Source organism: Cebus imitator, unplaced genomic scaffold, assembly GCF_001604975.1.
Source record: "Cebus imitator isolate Cc_AM_T3 unplaced genomic scaffold, Cebus_imitator-1.0 Scaffold242, whole genome shotgun sequence".
NCBI classification, from domain to species: domain Eukaryota; kingdom Metazoa; phylum Chordata; class Mammalia; order Primates; family Cebidae; genus Cebus; species Cebus imitator.
The window spans coordinates 2,360,525-2,378,469 of record NW_016107557.1 but is presented as its reverse complement, the minus strand read 5'-3'; the positions used below and the strand labels follow the sequence as shown (position 1 = coordinate 2,378,469).

Genomic DNA, 17,945 nt, shown 5'->3' with positions numbered 1-17,945 from the left:
GGTATTTTTATCCTTTTTGTACTGGTTTCTTCCCATCTTTGTGGTTTTATCTACCTGTGGTATTTACACTTGGTGACTCTCGAATGGGGTCTCTGAGTGGATGTCCTGTTGTTGCTGATGAAGTTATTTCTTTCTGTTTCTTAGTTTCCTTCTAACAGTCAGGGCCCTCTGCTCTAGGACTGCTAGAGGTCCTGCTAGAAGTCCACTCCAGACCCTGCTTGCCTGGGGATCACTTGCAGTGGCTGCAGAACAGTAAGGGTTTCTGCCAGTTTCTTCTTCTGTTGTCTTTGCTGCAGAAGGATACCCATAGATGTCAGCCTGAGCTCTCCTTTATGAGGTGTCTCTTTGGTTATACGGGGGTCGGGGAGCTGCTTGAGGAGACAGTCTGTCCCTTGTAGGAGCTCAAGTGCTGAGCTGTGAGCTCCGCTGTTCTGTTCAGAGCTGCTTGGCAGGAACATTTAACTCTGCTGCAGCAGAACTCATAATCACCTTTTTTTCCCAGGTGCTCTGTTCCGGGAAGGTCGTGCTTTATTTATAAGTTCCTGTCATTCTGCTGCCTTTTTTCAAAGATGCCCTGCCCAGTGAGAAGGTAGCCTAGTCACAGTCTGCCAGCAGAGGCGTTGCTGAGCTGTCATGGGCTCTGCCCGGCTGCTGTGTAAACGTCCTTGCAGTTTTGTTTATACGGGTATAGTTAGAACTGCCTCAGTAATGGTGGTCTGCCTCAGTAATGGTGGAGTGTCTCTGTAATGGCGGCCTGCCTCAGTCATGGTGGACTGCTTCGGTAGTGGTGGACTGCCTTGGTCCTGGCGGGTGCCCTTCCCCCCACAGAGCTGGACCGTCCCAGGTCCAGCTGTGCTTGCTGTGAAACTATCAATCCAGAGTGTTTCAGATTGCTGGTCTTTGTGGGGGTGGGACTAGCCGAGCGAGATCACCTGGCTCCCTGTTTCAGCCTCCTTTTCTTCAGTTGAACGGGCGACTCTGTCTCCCAGGCATTCCAGTCGCCAGTTGAAATGGTGCCTGGATTTCTGTGAGTTTTTGTGTGGAGACCCGCTGCACTGGCTGAAACAGCCATGCTGGAGACTCGTGGTAGTTTTCCACCCAGGAATATCCAGGTCTGTGGGCAGTAAAAATCTGTTTGGAAATGCGGTGATCACTCACCCTCTGCGTTTTCGCTGGGAACTGCAATCCAGAGCTGTTCCTATTTGGCCATCTTGGATCCTCCATGAAGTTGTTTTTCAACATATTTATGTGAAGTGTGTTTTTTGCCAATGACTAAGTCTAAAAAGAAAGTAAATCTTGGGGATTTAATTGTATTTTAGATATAGAAAAATTGGTAAATTTGTGATGTAAGAAAATTATATACATATTATAAAATAAAATAGGACATTGTGATTTTTCTGCTTTCAAAATATTTAAATATATCCCTTAAGCAATATGTTTAATATGAAGTTGCCTCTCATCCCCCCTTACGAAAGACTCTTATTGAGCTTTTCTCTTTCCTTGATTTTAGTCTTTCATGAAATGATGTTAAAGATAGACTTCATTACTTTTTAAAAAAACCTGAAATGAAAAAACCTCCCCAGTTTTTTTATTTCACTCATCCATGAAATCCAAAGGCTTGATCCTTAACTTAGAAGACAGGTGTAGACTGAATCAATGAATGATAAGATTTAAACTTGCTTCTGGTGGGGTGCAGTGGCTCATGCCTTGTAATACTAGCACTTCGGGAGGCCAAGGTCAGAGGATTGGTTGAGCCCAGGAGTTTGAGACCAGCCTGGACAACATGGTGAATCCCCATCTCTACCAAAAAGTTAAGTAGGCATGCTGCTGCATGCTTATGGTCCAAGTTACTTGGGAGGCTGAGGTGGGAGGCTCGCTTGTGCCCTGGAGGTTGAGGCTGCAGTGAGTAGCCTGTCCCTTATAGGAGTTCAAGTGCTGAGCTGTGAGCTCCATTGTTCTGTTCAGAGCTGCTGGGCAGGTACATGATGGTACCACTGGACACTAGCCTGGGTAGCAGAGCAAGACTTTGTCTCAAAAAAATGTATATATAAATGTTGGGGAGGATGTAGGTTGAAAGGAACCCTTGCAGACTGTTGGAGAGAATGTAAATTGATACAGCTGCTATGAAAAACCCCACTGAACTCCAGCTTGGGCAACAGAGTGAGACCTTGTCTCAAAACAAAAAAACAGATAGGCTGGGCCTGGTGGCTCATGCCTGTAATCCCTGCACTTTGGGAGGCCAAAGCGGATGGATCACTTGAGGTCAGGAGTTCGAGACCGGCATGGCCAGCATGATGAAACCCTTTCTCTACTATAAATACAAAAAATTAGCTGGGTGTGGTAGCGTGTGCCTATAATCCCAGGTGCTCAGGAGGCTGAGGCAGGAGAATCACTTGAACCCAGGAGGCAGAGGTTGCAGTGAGCCAAGATTGCACCAGTGCACTCCAGCCTGGGCAACAAAAGCAAAACTCCGTCTCTAAATAAATAAATAAATAAATAAACTTGCTTCGGTCACAGGCCCTAGCAGCTTTGGCAAATCTCTCCACTTAGGGCCTTGAACTCCTCACCTGTGAAAGAGGGACCTGACAGTGGTCATCCCTGAGGTCCCAGCATCTAAGTCATAACATGACACAAAGCAATGCAGGGCTGGGTGCAGTGGCTCATGCCTGTAATCTCAGCACTTTGGGAGGCCGAGGCGGGTGGATCTCTTGAGGTCAGGAGTTTAAGACCCTCTTGGCCAATACGGTGAAATCCTATCTCTACTAAAAATACAGCAACAACAAAAAAATTAGCTGGGTGTGGAGACGCATGCCTGTAGTCCCAGCTACTTGAAAGGGTGAGGCAGGAGAATTGTTTGAACCTGGGAAGTGGAGGTTGCAGTGAGCCAAGATTGTGCCATTGCACTCCATCCTGAGTGTTGCAGTGAGACTCCATTGCAAAAAAAAAGGTAAACCAGCATGGTAAGTCTGGGTTTTTATATGTTGGGTCTTTGGACTATGTTGTTTGCCTTGGCCACATTAGCTTTCTCCTGCTGTGGGTATGGCCTGGCTTTGTGGGATGCCTAAATCTGTTTTCAGATCATGATTTTGAGTGAGATACAAGTGTGGCTACTTGGAAAGTATTCAGTAGCATCTCTGAACACTATAGTAATAGAAATCCTATCCTTGTCCTTTCTGCTGAGCAGCCTGTTGGAGCATGTCTGGGTTGGCCCAGCCCCAGGGATGAGGCCGGCAGCTTGAGGGTCCAGTGTTTCCAGTTGTCTTCCCGGCCCTGCTCCGGGGCCTGCACGTAACCTGCTGCTCTGCAGTGCCCAGCACAGAGCAGTGTCTGCTGAATGCATGAATCAAGCAAAACATCAAACAGAGTCCTTGACATGGGAAAAACATGTTCCCAGCCACCACCAGCTGCACATTGACATCTATCTGCCTTCCCACTGAGGGGACAGAGTAATGTAAATCAGCTCTTTATGGACTGAAGGGATGATCCTGACCTTCTTGTCAAAGTAAACAGACTAAGTAGCCTGGAAAAAAAAAGAGCCTTAGAGGAACTTGGCTGTCAAAATTATAAGGAGGGTTTTCTTTTAGATGGAGTCTTGCTCTGTCGCCCAGGCTGGAGTGCAGTGGTGTGATCTCAGCTCACTGTAACCTCTGCCTTCTGGGTTCAAGAGATTCTCCTGCCTTAGCCTCCCAAGTAGTTGGGATTACAGTAGCTGGGATTACAGGTGCACGCCACCATGCCTGGCTAATTTTTGTATTTTTAGTAGAGATGGGGTTTTGCCATGTTGGCCAGGCTGGTCTTGAACTCCTCTATCTGCCTCTGCCTCCCAAAGTGCTAGGATTACAGGTGTGAGCCACTGTGCCTGGCCTATATTGTGGATTTTATGTAGATGTTCCAGTGGCTTTTAGAAAGGTCTTTATGATTTCACACATCTGACCAGAGTCTCCCCACTCCCTCTGCAGAGAGCTATAGAACATTCTCTTTCATCCCACAGGTATTAGCTTCCTACATGAAGACAATCAGGTTTAAGTGAATACAAATTGTACATCTCTTTCCATGTACCAGGGAAGTATTTTTGGTGCCTCCAAAGACCGGGCATAGTCCACACCTCTGCTGGCCTTCACACAGCTACAGCCAGGCAGTACAGAGGCCCTGCCCCCTGCTGCCCACAGGCATGAAGCAGGTGGGAAGGGGGATGCTTGTGCCACCTTGCAGGTGGGCAAGCAGGCTCATGGGCAGAGTTATACATAAGGTGGATGAAGAGGAGGACAGCTCTAGGGTGTGAATAGCTAGCTGCTGAAAAACATCCAGTGCCCAGTGTGGGTACTTGAGAGTTATTCTCATAAAACATGTGAGGCAGAGTCAGTCAGGTGTGGTGGTACATGCCTGTGGTCCCAGCTACTCAGGAGGCTGAGGCAGGAGGATTCCTTGAGCCCAGGGCCTTGTGGTTGCAGTGAGCCGTGATCGTGCCACTGCACACCAGCCTGGCTGACAGAGCGAGACCATGTCTCCAAGAAAAAAAAAACAAGATTTCTATAAATACTTGCTGTATGACACCAAATGAAACCTAAAAGCAAATAAATAAATAATAAAGGTTACACAGAGCAGCAGCTTTGTTAACAAGAGCCTTATATTAATAGTTGCTGCTAGGAAAACAAGCTGGTTGGTGACCTCCCTAGAGGGTGTCCCACATGTCTGGCAAATGAACAGACAGAGCTCCTGGTCCTGAGTGTCTTGGGAGGCCCATGGGCATGCTGCATGGCTGATCTGGGCACTGCAGCCTGAGCTGTCATGGGTGTGGGGTGTTAGTGCCTGTAGACCTACACTGCCTCCTCCTTCAGGGCTTACTGGTGGTTTCCTTTCCTACTTCAAGTCAGGTTTTAAAAGAAGAATTGCACATTCCTCCGCAGTTTCCTGGAAATTTACCTTTGTGCCTGAGTCATTTCTACTCCCTCTGGACCTAAGTCATATCTGTTCACTTCTTTGTCAACCTTGTGCCCAGTTTAAGCTTTTACACTTGCTCCTTGTATGTGTGTTTTCAGGGTGTGGACTGTTTTCTTTAAAAACATCATTGCAAGCCATTGCAGAAGAGGAAAGTAATGTAGCTACAGAAAAAGACATGAAAAACAGATTTAGTGCCTGAAGTTTCTAGGAAAACTGGCAGTGCTGACAGCATTCACGGTCATGCCCTAAGTGGAATCATCATCTGTGTGTCACCGACATGCTGCTGTGGTCAGGAGACAGGCTTTCCACCCCCTACTCCACTTGCCACTGTGGCTTCTACCCACCATTTGTTTTCCTAGACCTGTTTGGGGAGCACCAGTTCCTGAGCAGGAGTTCTGGCTGGTGGGCCTGTGGACTGCCTGACCCAGAAGCATGTGGACAACTGATAGTGGGGAGGCACTTCCCAAAAGGAGGAAAGCGTGCAGTGTAGATGAAGAACCAGAAGCCTGGGTTCACTGCATCTCATCTACCTTGCCTGCCCAGGCTGGGAGCTCCAGGGGCAGACCAAGCCTGCCTGGGCTCTCCAGAACAACTGAGCATTCCTTGGGTGTCTTGCTCAGTGCTTCTGGCCTGGTCTTCATGGCTCAGAAGCCCCTGCTCATTCGTGGGTTTCTCCAGGGGGCCAGGGAGGACTGGAACAGCCTGAGATGATGGATGTGTGCACTTGTCATATCCAAGGGGTATATTTCCAAATAATTTACCAGCAAAATTGAGGGGCTGGCTGACTCTGTGCATCCCGAGCATGAACTTTATCACCAGGAAATGGAAGTATGGTCCCAGAGTGGATGGGGATCAGGGTGGTTACAGTCAGTGTGTACGGCAGCTCCTGTGCATAGAAAAGTGACATGGGCCAGGTGTGTTGGCTCACGCCTGTAATCCCAGCACTTTGGGAGGCTGAGGTGGGTGGATCACAAGGTCAGGAGTTTGAGACCAGCCTGGTCAACATGGTGAAACCCTGTCTCTACTAAAGATACAAAAAAATTAGCCAGGTGTGGTGGTACACATCTGTAATCCCAGCTACCAGGGAGGCTGAGGCAGGAGAATTGCTTGAACCCGGGAGGTGGAGGTTGCAGTGAGATGAGATCACACCACTGCACTCTAGCCTGGGCGATAGGGTGAGACTCCATCTCAAATAAAAAAAGAAGAGGCATTGAATGCCATGAGATACCTGCTGTTGTCTCTTCGCATCACGGTGGGAGGACAGCACTGCCAGCGGCTCTGTCTGTTGCTGCAGGGGTGGCCCATGTCTGCTGTGTCCACAGTGGTAGCCGCTCGCCCACATGACTGGCTGCCCACATGAGCACTTGAAAGGTGACTCATGGGACCGAGGAACTGAACAAATGTAAGCAGCCACATGGGGTGACTGGCTATCGTAAGGAGCTGAGCAGCCACAGAGGTTTCCATTTCAGGCTTGCCATTCACACTAACACCTTGTCAGTCTTTTTTTTTTTTTTTTTTTTTTTGGGACGGAGTTTCGCTCTTGTTACCCAGGCTGGAGTGCAGTGGCGCGATCTCGGCTCACCGCAACCTCCGCCTCCTGGGTTCAGGCAATTCTCCTGCCTCAGCCTCCTGAGTAGCTGGGATTACAGGCACGCGCCACCATGCCCAGCTAATTTTTTGTATTTTTAGTAGAGACGGGGTTTCACCATGTTGACCAGGATGGTCTCGATCTCTTGACCTCGTGATCCACCCGCCTCAGCCTCCCAAAGTGCTGGGATTACAGGCTTGAGCCACCGCGCCCGGCCTCAGTCTTACCCAAAAGTTCATTGACGCCAAATCTTAGGCCACATGGTTCACGCAGGGAAAGTGGCTTCCAGAAGCTGATGACCATGGTGGATAATGCACCAAACACCCGGACATGGGACATTTCTTTTTTTTTTTTGAGATGGAATCTCACTTTTGTCACCCAGGCTGAAGTGCAGTGGCTTGATTTGGCTTACTGCAACCCTTCCCTCCTGGGTTCAGGCGATTCTCCTGCCTCAGCCTCCCGAGCAGCTGGGATTATAGGTACATGCCACCATGCTCAGCTAGTTTTTGTAGCTTTAGTAGAGACAGGGTTTCACCATGTTGGCTAGGCTGATTTTGAACTCCTGACCCACCTGTCTCGGCCTCCCAAAGTGCTGGGATTACAGGCGTGAGCCACTGCATCTGGCTTGGTTTTCACTCATTTTTCCTTCTTATTCTCTGCAGTTCTCCTTTTTTTCTAGTGCATATGTGAACCCATCATAGGAGCCAGATACAAAACCTCTCAGCAAGGCCACCTAGTCATGCACAGAACATATATTTGCTGAGTACCTGCCCAAGGCCCCACGCTTAGTGAACCTGGGACAGTGCAAGAGTGTGCAAGTGCTGCCCTAAATGCTTTAGAGCTAGTGTTTTCTTTAACCCTGAGGATACCTTTGGAAGGTGTAAGCAGCAGCCAGCTCCACAGGGAGCAGCCTGCAGAAGGTGGGCTATGAACACACCTGACCACAGGCATCTTCCCTGTGTGCGAGGGCCTGTGTGTGGGTGTAGTGCAGGAGGAAGGGTGACAGTTCGTGGGGCGAGAGTGCCTTCTCTTGTTTTTGGCCTGAGCAGGGGGTGCTGGGAGGTACCAGTCACTGAGGTAGAGGTTAAGTAGAGAAAACCTGGAGTTCCTTTCTGTGCAGGTGAATCTTGAGAGGGCATTGTCTCAGTCAGATTCCTAGCAGGACAGATGGACACTCAAGTGAGGACTGTAGAAGGCTTTTTTGCATGGGACTCATTACAAAGGAGGGGCCAGGCCAGGGCCTGCTGCAGAGTGCAGGAGTAGGCAGCCCATGTCCCTCTAGCAGTAGTGTGTCAGGGAGGCCACATGGAGGAGTGGGGCCTGCACAGGGCACATGGGGCAGGGGTGGGTGGGGAGTGTCCCAGCCTCTCTCCTTCCTGCAGCCCCACCCTTGCTTGTCCCCAGAGGGAAGCTGGGTTTGTGACTGGCCAAGATAGCAAGACCCCCATCTCTACAAAAAATAATTAGCTGGGTATGGTGGCATGCATCTGTAGACCCAGCTACTTGGGAGAATAAGGCAGGAGGATTGCTTGAACCCAGGAGTTTGATGCATGAACTATGACAATACCACTGCATTCCAGCCTGGGTAACAGAGCAAGACCCTGTCTCTTAAAAAACCAACCCAAAAAGAGAAGTCAGAGAGCAGGGCAGGAAGGGCACCTTTGGGAAAATGAACCAGCTCACCTGTGTCTGCAGTTCAGGCGAACCAGGCTGAGTATAGACAAGGGAGATCTCAGCTGCAAGTGACATTTAACTGCTCGGTGCCCAGGTATCAGCACTGACAGTGGGAGAATCAAAGTCAGAGTCCTGGGCTGCCCTGCTCAGTCATTTCTTATCAGCCTCCTCCCCTCCAGACTGAAGTAAAAACCTAGTTTAGTTTTGCTTCATAAGATCTGTTTTCCAGTGTATTTCACACTTGCATTTCTCTGCCTGGCCTGCTTGAATTCCGTGGTGCTCTTCCTGAACGCTGGCACTGAGGTGTCTGTTTTCTAAACGCTGCGGAGTAGTTCAGCTGGCAGGCAGGTCAAAAGGCAGATGGTTGTTTAAAGACTGTGCCTCTGTTTGACCCAGAGAAACCATAGTGACATATTTGCTGTGCCCCCTTTTTCTTTAACGGGCCTGGAAGCAATTTCAGGCACGTTGTTTTGCGTCCATGGTGCATTTTCTCAGGCTGGGTTCCTCCACCACAGGTTCATTGCAGAAGAGGCCGCAGCTTCTGGGGCCAAGTGTGTGCTCACCCACAGCCCGACCTGGATCATCGACCCCATTGATGGCACCTGCAATTTTGTGCACAGGTGAGCTGAGCAGGGATCGCCTCCATTGGAGGGCTTAACATGTCCTCTTCTGTGAGGTTTTGTCTTTTCAAAAGCAGCATTTTTAAAGGCAGGAATATATAAACAAACCTATAGTAGGCTCATAGTCTCATTAGAAAGATAATCAGATCTTGAAATAAGGTTTTCCATTTGTGAGAGGCTCTTGGAGTATGTAAGGAAATCTGCACTTGTTTAAAAGCCAATTTATGTTGGATTGCATTTAAAAAGGACCCCTTCTAGGAGTCCCACTCCCCCCACTCCACCCCCACTGGAGAAACAGGCGAAGTTGGATACAAAGCCTGTGCTGCCCCACAGTGGCCGGAGTCCGACGTGTCAAGAGTGGCCCATGACAAGTGAGATTTAAGAGCCATCTTCCTGTATGAGAATGAACCTTGTGGTTATAAAAACCAGGAGGTTTGGGGAGTTCAGAAGGGCCTGTAGGGGGAGGTGAAGGGAATGGAACTTTGGGGATGGCAAAGTGACAGGGATGGGGAGGTGACAGGGACGCGACCACAGGTGTTCTCTGACAGGAACAGGTGGTGGTGCTGTGGTGCCTGTCCGGGGTCACACACAGGTGGCTGAGGGCCTGAGGCACAGAGCATGATGTAACTTTCACAAGAGGGCGTTTGTCCAGCTCTGGAGAACCCTGGAGAGATTCCCATTCCGTGGGTGGGTGGCCTGCGGCTCCCGCGTTCACAGTGCACGCTAGCACACTGGGCTACATGCGCTGAGTGGGAAGGGTGAGCAGAGCCCGGAAGTGGGCTCCTTTATGATCTGCCTCTGATGGCATGTTTATATGTAAAATGTGAAGTTATGCCACGCTAAGCACGGCCTTTTTCTCAGTGAGAACTGCCTTGAGAATTCAGTCGTGCCTACACAAGGTGACCCTTTTGAGGCAGTGGAGTCATGCCATCTGGTGCCAGCAACTGTGTCACCAATCTCTCATTTCAACTAAAGCATGACCCTTCCCAGGGCTCCCTTCCCTGGTGTATGTCACTGAGTGGAGCTTCATCACTATTGCACGCTCGTGGTTCCAGGGTGCTAATAATGGGGACATGGCAGGTGAAGCTCCATCACATGGTGAAGGCCACACATCTATCCGAGGGTCTTTGGTGGCTCCAGAGACACAGTTTCCAGTGCTTCCCTGTCTGCACCCCTGGGGGGAATCTTGGGACTGGGGAGGTGACTGAGAGAAGAGCAACAATTTCAGAGCAGGCCCCAGAGCTGATCCTGACCGTTCCTGAACCCCATGCTACAGCTGTGGCAATCACCGTGGTCTGAAGACATCTGAAAGCCACCAGCAGCTGCCACTCAGATGGCGCCTGTTCACCCCTGTGCCTACCAGCACTGGGCCATAGCAGTGGGGGAAAGCTCTCCTGGGCACCAGAACAAGTTCAAGACCTGGCACATGGTGCATTTGCCCTGGAAGCCAGTGGCTCATCCCAGTGTCCTGCACACCCCAGCAGTCAGAATTTCGTTTGTGTCCATTTTGCTTTGCATTTTTCCTGTCAGTTTGCAGTACCCGGCCTTTCCTGCTTGTTTTTCAGTTCCAATGATCTCCCTATAAAGGAAGGATTATTTTGAAGATACTGAGCAGGAACAGCAAAACCACAGACCCACAGGCAAACTGTTCTTGAATACTGTCCGCAGCCATGGCTGTCCCTACAGCTGGCTGCTGGGCACTCAGGCAGGTCCAGAAATGCTAGCAGTGCCACGAGGTGGGCTGTGGCTCAGAACTGGCTCCTGTGGGGAGGCTGCAGTTCCTCCTGGGACCACCTGCCTGGCACCCCACCTGGGACTGGGGTCTGGCTTTTGGGGAGGGCTCTGCCGTTCCTTTAGGTCCGGAGAACCAGAAAACAGATGATTGAGATCATTCCTAATTGGGCATCAGAGCGTTGTTGAGTTACGTCAGTCTTATGTGACTTTCATGGTGCTGTTTTCTTTCAAGGTTAGCTGCCTTATGACATGGTCAGTTTAGTCTGTTTTTCTTGGAAGCAGTTAGTGAAATTGTGGGAAGCAGTTTTTAAACAACCAACCCACCCAGAGTGTAAGAAGGTCCTTCTGAGCCTGGGAGGAGCTGCACAGCACACAGCTCCCGCACAGCACACAGCTCCCGCACAGGCTCCCGAGAGCTGCTGCTCTTCCTCCGGAGAGTAAACCTTTCTATCTTCCTTTGCAGATTCCCGACCGTGGCGGTCAGCATTGGATTTGCTGTTCGACAAGAGGTGCGGGTGTGGCCTGGCCCCCAGGGCCCCTCCCTGGACTCCCTCTGGCCATCCTTCCTTTCTGGCTTCAGCCTCTGTGCGCTGGGTTTGCAGTTTACCCTGTGCCTTAATCATGACTGGCAAATCCAAGCCTGTGGGTTTCAAATCTGAGAAAATAAATAAGGGCAGACTGGCTTTGGGGTGTGCAGGGTGGGGCTCCGTGGTTGGCCCTCATCCCCGTTGGAGGGCTGGCCTCGTGTTCCCCCGGGGTCTTTTTGTGACATTGCTGTGGAAGCGGAAGTCCCGAGTGAACTGTCCAAGTCCGTCTCCAGCTGACCCCTAGAGCGTGTGATCTGCTCACAAACTAAAAGGAGCACTTATTTTTGGAGAACGTCCTCAATCCCAATATTCTAATCATTCTTTCTTATCTTCCTCCGGTTATTAGCATGAGAACGCAGCTTTTTCAGAGTTCCCATAGGCCTTCTGAACTACACAGTGTTGTGGGACCTGCATGGAAGGCATGGGGCTGAGGTTTCAACCTTATTAAGCAATTCAAGCAGCAGCACTGAGAAGAGCCTTAATTTCTTTGTAATTAAAACAGTTTTATTTAAATAGTGCTCCATGTTTCTCAAAAGCAGCCCTCCTTCAGAGCAGCATTTGTACAGTTTCCCCTCAGTCTCAGCACAGACTCCCTGGCAGGGGAGCTGAGAGAAGTACTTAAGATGAAGTACTTATGTACTAAAGTATCTCAAAGTACTTAAGCTGAAGATAAGAACTGTAATAGTGAAATTTGCCTAAGGATGCAGTGATTGACTTCTTTCTCTGTCAAATAATATTGTGTCGCCCAGCGAGTGTAGGAGGCTGAGCAGCACTTCAGGGGTTGATTGCTCTGTGACTGTGCGAAGGGCTGCTGGAACAAGTGGCTAGGTCCTCAGCCTCTCTGTGGGTCTGCTAGGGTCTGTCCTCTGTTCCTAGACTGAACACAGGAGGTCCTGGCTTCTACTGGTGGTCTCCTCCGCATGGGAGTGGGGACTGGGACATTCCTCTGTGATCTGGGAGCCCTTCACAGGCCTCAGAAACTAGCCCAATTCTAGGACTGCCCTGGTCATGAGGATCCCTTTAAAGCCAGTGTACTGGAAGGGGAAGCATGAGGAAATGCTGCCAGACAGCTGCAGGTTCTGAATAAGTGCTGACTGAATGACCCACCCCAACCCCCAGAAATGAACCCTTTTTCTAGCTTGGGGCATCCACTTCAGTGTGGTGGTGCTCACCCCAGGGCCAGCCAAGCCTTTCCTAAGGCATTTGGCTGGGGTGTTATTTTTCATTTTCCAGAGAGGTGAACACTTGGCTAACTTGTTAAGCAAGCACGCTTGCCCTTTTTAACCGTGAGTGGTGACAAGTCGGTAGAGGAAAGGTCACAGGGGCATGCGGCTGTGGGCTCCTGTCCTTTTCTACGTTGACCTCTTCTTTTCCTTGCTTTGTCCTGGGAGGTGGTGGTCTGACACTTTGTACCCTGATGGGGGCCAGCGGGCTGCTGTTCAGTGCACTACCTGCTCACGGGCCAGTCCTGAACCTGCGGCGCCGCCTCTCCCTCTCTGGGGCTGACCTTGGGCTTCTGGAATAGCGCTGGCTTTGCAGATGCATTCTCCATTCTTCACACGTCAGTAATTTTGAGGATTTCTTATGGGGTTCGATTAGAGTCACAAGTAACCTCCTTTTTTTTCAGCAACAAAAGGGGCCTTTCTAAAAAGTTAAGCTGTTTCAATAGCTTCTGGCTACTAATGCTTGATTATGATGTTAATTTTTAAAGTTTTACCAGTCTGAATAAAGTTTAAAATGTAGTTATTTAGCAAATGCAAACTTACTTTTATGCCCAGGTCTCATATTAAATGCAGACACTGCTTTTTCTCAGTTCCTTTTGGAAAAGTCGCTTCTGTCACATTGTCATGTGTTACCCTAACACCTAGCACAGCCTTCATCTTTGAATTACGATGTTTTTTCCCACATCAAATGAGTGAACCGCCTTTGTTTTCTGTCCTGCCTCTGCCGCCCACAGCTTGAATTCGGAGTGATTTACCACTGCACAGAAGAGCGGCTGTACACGGGCCGGCGGGGCCGGGGCGCCTTCTGCAACGGCCAGCGGCTCCGGGTCTCCGGGGAGACAGGTGGGCTTCACGAGGCTCGTCTCAGTTTATTTCTGAAGAAGGGTGAAAGGAGAATGCTAAAGCGACCAAGATGTCGGACAGTGGTGGAGGTCGCCTGCTGATGGTACCATCTCTCTTTAGGGACATCGTGTCCCTGATGAGCAGCCAGTCTGTACCTTAGTGTTCTTGTTCACATGGCCAGGAGCTTTACATGGCCTCATTCTGCTTTGCACTCACATCCCTCATCTTTCAGGCTAAGAGCACTCCAGTCTCAGTCAGGATTTGGTCGTAGTGCGACTGGGTGAGCAGCCCAAGGCCAGGCGCAGTCAGAGTGCGCTGTCCCCCTCAGAGCGCCCAGGTACACCTCAGTGGTCCTGACATTGCTAGGCGCTGCCACCTAGGTGCAGTCTGTATTCCCTGAGTGTGCACAACAGTGACTGGCTTCAGCTTCTGTGAGAAGAGCCATCCTGGGAATTGAGTGGTGTAAAGAGGTACTTTAGCCCCTCCTCTACAGCTACGGCCTGCCCTGATTTCCTTAGCCCAGAATCTCAGGGTCATCCAGTGGCTCTAAGAGAGGGCTCCTGTTTCCTGCATATTGCCTAGCACCACCTGTCCTGAATGGGCCAGTTCAGGTCTTCACCGATGCTTTTGGCCTTTCTCCCACATGGATGAAGCTGATGCTATTTTACCGCATTGTGAGACAGGTACTGTAGAGAACAGAAGGACGCCAGACAAACAAGAGAGGAGGCTCAGCCTAGTAGCAGCTGCATGGGAGACTGGAAAGCTCCTTAATACCCATCTGTTTGGGTTGGAACAGGCGGAAGTGCGTTGCTGCCTGTTAACTGCCTTGTATGTTTCTGGCATGGACATCATGTGGGGCCCCACATCTCATTCCCTGCCGGCCACACTCTTCCTTCTGCTCCCCCATCAGCCTTCTTGCTGCCTTCTCTCTTGACCCACTTCCAGCCTCTATTTTAAAAATTCCTTTCCTGGCAGCCTTTCTTCATTGTTTCTATTTATTCCTACTCTTTTCCTCCCTGGCTGATGCCTGGGTTCCCAGATGGCCTCCAAGGCTGTGAGAGGAGCTGGGACCGCAGCTCATCCCTGCTGCTGTGAGCCCGTGTGCGGGCCAGGATGGATGAGGTGTCAGGAGAGGGCCCGCCACCGTGTGAGGGACACGTTGGGTGGGACTATGCGGAGGAGAGGAGGTGGCTGCGCGGTGGCTGGGAGAGCCCAGAGCAGGGGAAGTGAGAAGTTATGGGGACCTCTGAGGGGTAGCCAGCAGCTGGACTCACCAGTAGGAGCTTCTGAACCCAGAGAGGTCTCCGAATGGCCTCTGGCCCTGCCCCACCCTCCCTTTCCACAGTGTTTTGTTTGGCCTTGTAAAAAGTAGCTTTAATTACAGCCGTGCGTGCCAGGAGGTGCTCACTCCAGCCTCATTGTGTAACTAACTGGTGGTGAGGAAGCATGCTATTAAGCATGCTTGGGTGAACTTTGCTCTATATTTCGCTGGATTATAACACTGAACTCTATTCACACACACTCGGCGTCCTGGCCGGCCGCCCTTGTAGCTCAGTCAGCCTGCAACTCTGTGTCCTCCCAGCCTGCAGGCTGCTAGCTCAAGCACCAACTCCACAAGGGAAAGGGCTTTGTCTGGTGCGCCTTTATCTGGCTCACAGTAGGCCTGGTAATTTCATAGAATGAAGGAAACATGAAGTGCTCATGTTCTACATCTCATTTGTGACTTTAGAAAAGTTCTGATGAATAAAGTACAGTGTGTTTTCTACCACAGTTGTTTTCTTTCCTGTGGGTAGCTGGACTTCTGGAGGTAATAGTGCATGCTCTTCAGCAGCACCATCTCTTGTTGGTACCACGCAGACCCGATTTCAGATCCTGATTCTGCTACTTTTTTTTTTTTTTTTTTGAGATGGAGTATTGGCCCTGTCTCCCAGGCTGGAGTGCATTGGCACAATCTTGGTTCACTGCAACCTCCACCTTCTAGGTTCAAGTGATTCTTCTGCCTCAGCCTCCTGAGTAACTGGGATTACAGGCATGCACCACCATACCCAGCTAATTTTGTATTTTTAGTAGGGATGGGGTTTCACCATGTTGGCCAGGCTAGTGTCGAGCTCTTGACCTCAAGTGATTCACCTACCTCAGCCTCCCAAAGTGCTGGGATTATAGGCATGAGCCACCTTGCCTAGTGGATTCTGCCACTTTCTAAGGTGACTGGAACTCAAGCAAGGGCCTTAACCTCGACGAACCTCAGTCCTCATATTTAAAATGGGGATGATGATGATAAGAATAAACGAGAGGATTAAATAAGTTACGCATATAAAGCACCCAGCACAGTGCCTAGGGCACAGTATCCTAAAATGAGAGCCATTATCAAAGAAGAAACTTGAATCTTTGCACAAGACCAATCAAGTCATGGCCCATTGTTAAAATGAGGACTTGTTTCTGGAGGACACAGTCATTAAAACCACCACCACTAATCTCTCTCTCTCTGCTTCCTTTGGCTTCCCCTTTCTTATTCCTATTATGCCTTCCTGGAATGTCTTCAACTCAAGTTAAAAAACAACACTAGATAGAGGTAAAGGATTAGAAGAAGGCAAGAATTTTATTAGCTGCTTCTTCAAATTCTACCATGCGAAATTTCAGACATACAGAAAGTAGACAGAAAAAGCACAGTGAAGGCCCATGACCCCTCACACGGCAGCACGCTTGTTTTGTGCTTGTCCACCAGGTCCCGCCATCCCCAGCTTCCTGAAACCAATTGCAGGCATCAGGTGACTTCCTAGCCAGTACTTCGGCGTGTCTCCAAAAACACAGACTGCTCTCATACAACCACCCACAACATCAATATCATTCTACCCCAGATTCATACCTAAAATCATCAAATAATCCCATCAGTGTTCAAATTTCCAATTGTCTCATTTTTACAGAAAGTGGCCTCCTAAGGTCACAGTCTGCATTCTGGGGGACTTCTGCTCCTGGGTCAGTCTGTGTTGCCTTTTCACTGGACAGTACTAGGAAGTATTTTTTTTTTTTTTTTGAGACGGAGTCTTGCTCTGTCGCCAGGCTGGAGTGCAGCGGCATGATCTCAGCTCACTGCAACCTCCGCCTCCAGGATTTAAACAATTCCCCTGCCTCAGCCTGCTGAGTAGCTGGGACTACAGGTGTGCGCCACCATGGCCAGCTAATTTTTTCTATTTTAGTAGAGACAGGGTTTCACCATGTTGGCCAGGATGGTCTCAATCTCCTGACCTTGTGATCTGCCTGCCTTAGCCTCCCAAAGTGCTGGAATTACAGGCATGAGCCATAGCACCTGGCTTTTTTGTTTGTTTTTATTTTTTGAGACAGGGTCTCCCTCTGTTACCCAGGCTAGAGGGTAGTGGTGCAGTCTTGGCTCATTGCAACCTCCACCTCCCAGGTTAAAGCAGTTCTCCTGCCTCAGCCTCCTGAGTAGCTGGGACTACAGGCACACTTCACCATGCCTGGCTACTTTTTTTGAATTTTTTAGTAGAGACAGGGTTTCACCATGTTGGCCAGGCTGGTCACAAACTCCTGACCTCAAGAGGTCCTTTCGCCTCAGCCTCCCAAACTGCTGGGGTTACACGCATGAGCCACTGAACCTGGCCATGTTTTTAATATAGAACTCATCATGAGTACTTGGATGTTTTTAATTCAGATGTATGACTACAAGCTTTTCTGCTTAACTCTTATGTTTCCTTTCCCCCATGCCAAAAACCCTGACTCACAGTGACACCAGGGATGAACAAATTAGTAATCATCGCAGTTAACTTGTTTGCTTTATTCCCACAATACACGCAGATCCGTTTCAGAATAACAATACTAGCCCTCCATCAGCAATTGTTAGTTTTTTTTCCCCCCCACTTTGCTTTCCTTTATCATTTTGTCCTTAGTGCACCTCCCAGTGGGATGTCTCATCAGGTCACTGCAAGGTTCACTGAAGTGAGTCCTCTCTGCTTCCTCTAGTTATGCCACTAACTGAAGATAATCATTTAGATATGTTTGTTGCACTTTGTTATAATTTAAAGGGGTTACTTTTTGAAATTTTGATCTTGTTTGACAATTATGTTCAAAAAAAGTACAGTGTTTCAAAGTCAAATCTATAAAACAAAATCTATTCCAAGGTGTTTAGCCTCTGTTTGTGTCCCCTCAGCCTCTTCCTCCTCCCATAGATAACCATTTAAAAATGTAATGGTTTTCGGGCGTGGTGGCTCACGCCTGTGATCCCAGCACTTTGGGAGGCCGAGGCAGGTGGATCATGAGGTCAAGAGATCGAGACCATCCTGGCCAACATGGTGAAACCCTGTCTCTACTAAAAATACAAAAATCAGCTGGGCATGATGTACACACCTGTAGTCCCAGCAACTCAGGAGGCTGAGGCAGGAGAATTGCTTGAACCTGGGGGGCGGAGGTTGCAGTGAGCCGAGATCACGCCATTGCACTCCAGCCTGGCGATGGAACAAGACTGTCAAAAAAAAAAAAGGTTTAACTGGCCATTGTTTACTTTAGGTGTGTTTTTAAATAAGCAGTTATCTTACTTGCTTTTGTTCTTTGAGTATAATTTTAATATTTAGAAAAGTCTATAGTTTTGTTCTAATAATTTCTTTTGTATCAAAATTTTTAGAGAATATACCTAATTCCCTCCTTTATGGATCACTTATTTATCTTGTAATTCTTCATCCCTCACTTCTTTTTTTTTTTTTTTTTTTTTTTTTTTTTTTTT

General features: G+C 49.1%; 1 protein-coding gene across 1 annotated transcript in view; it reads left to right on the top strand.

Moving 5' to 3' along the window:
- Positions 1-17,945, top strand: part of IMPA2 (inositol monophosphatase 2) — a 57,727-nt gene that overhangs the window by 24,516 nt on the left and 15,266 nt on the right. Inside the window, exons 3-5 of the mRNA XM_017498473.1 lie at positions 8,719-8,823; positions 11,021-11,066; positions 13,102-13,210. Of these exons, the coding sequence (XP_017353962.1) occupies positions 8,719-8,823; positions 11,021-11,066; positions 13,102-13,210 (260 nt within the window). The remainder of the gene's footprint in view (positions 1-8,718; positions 8,824-11,020; positions 11,067-13,101; positions 13,211-17,945) is intronic.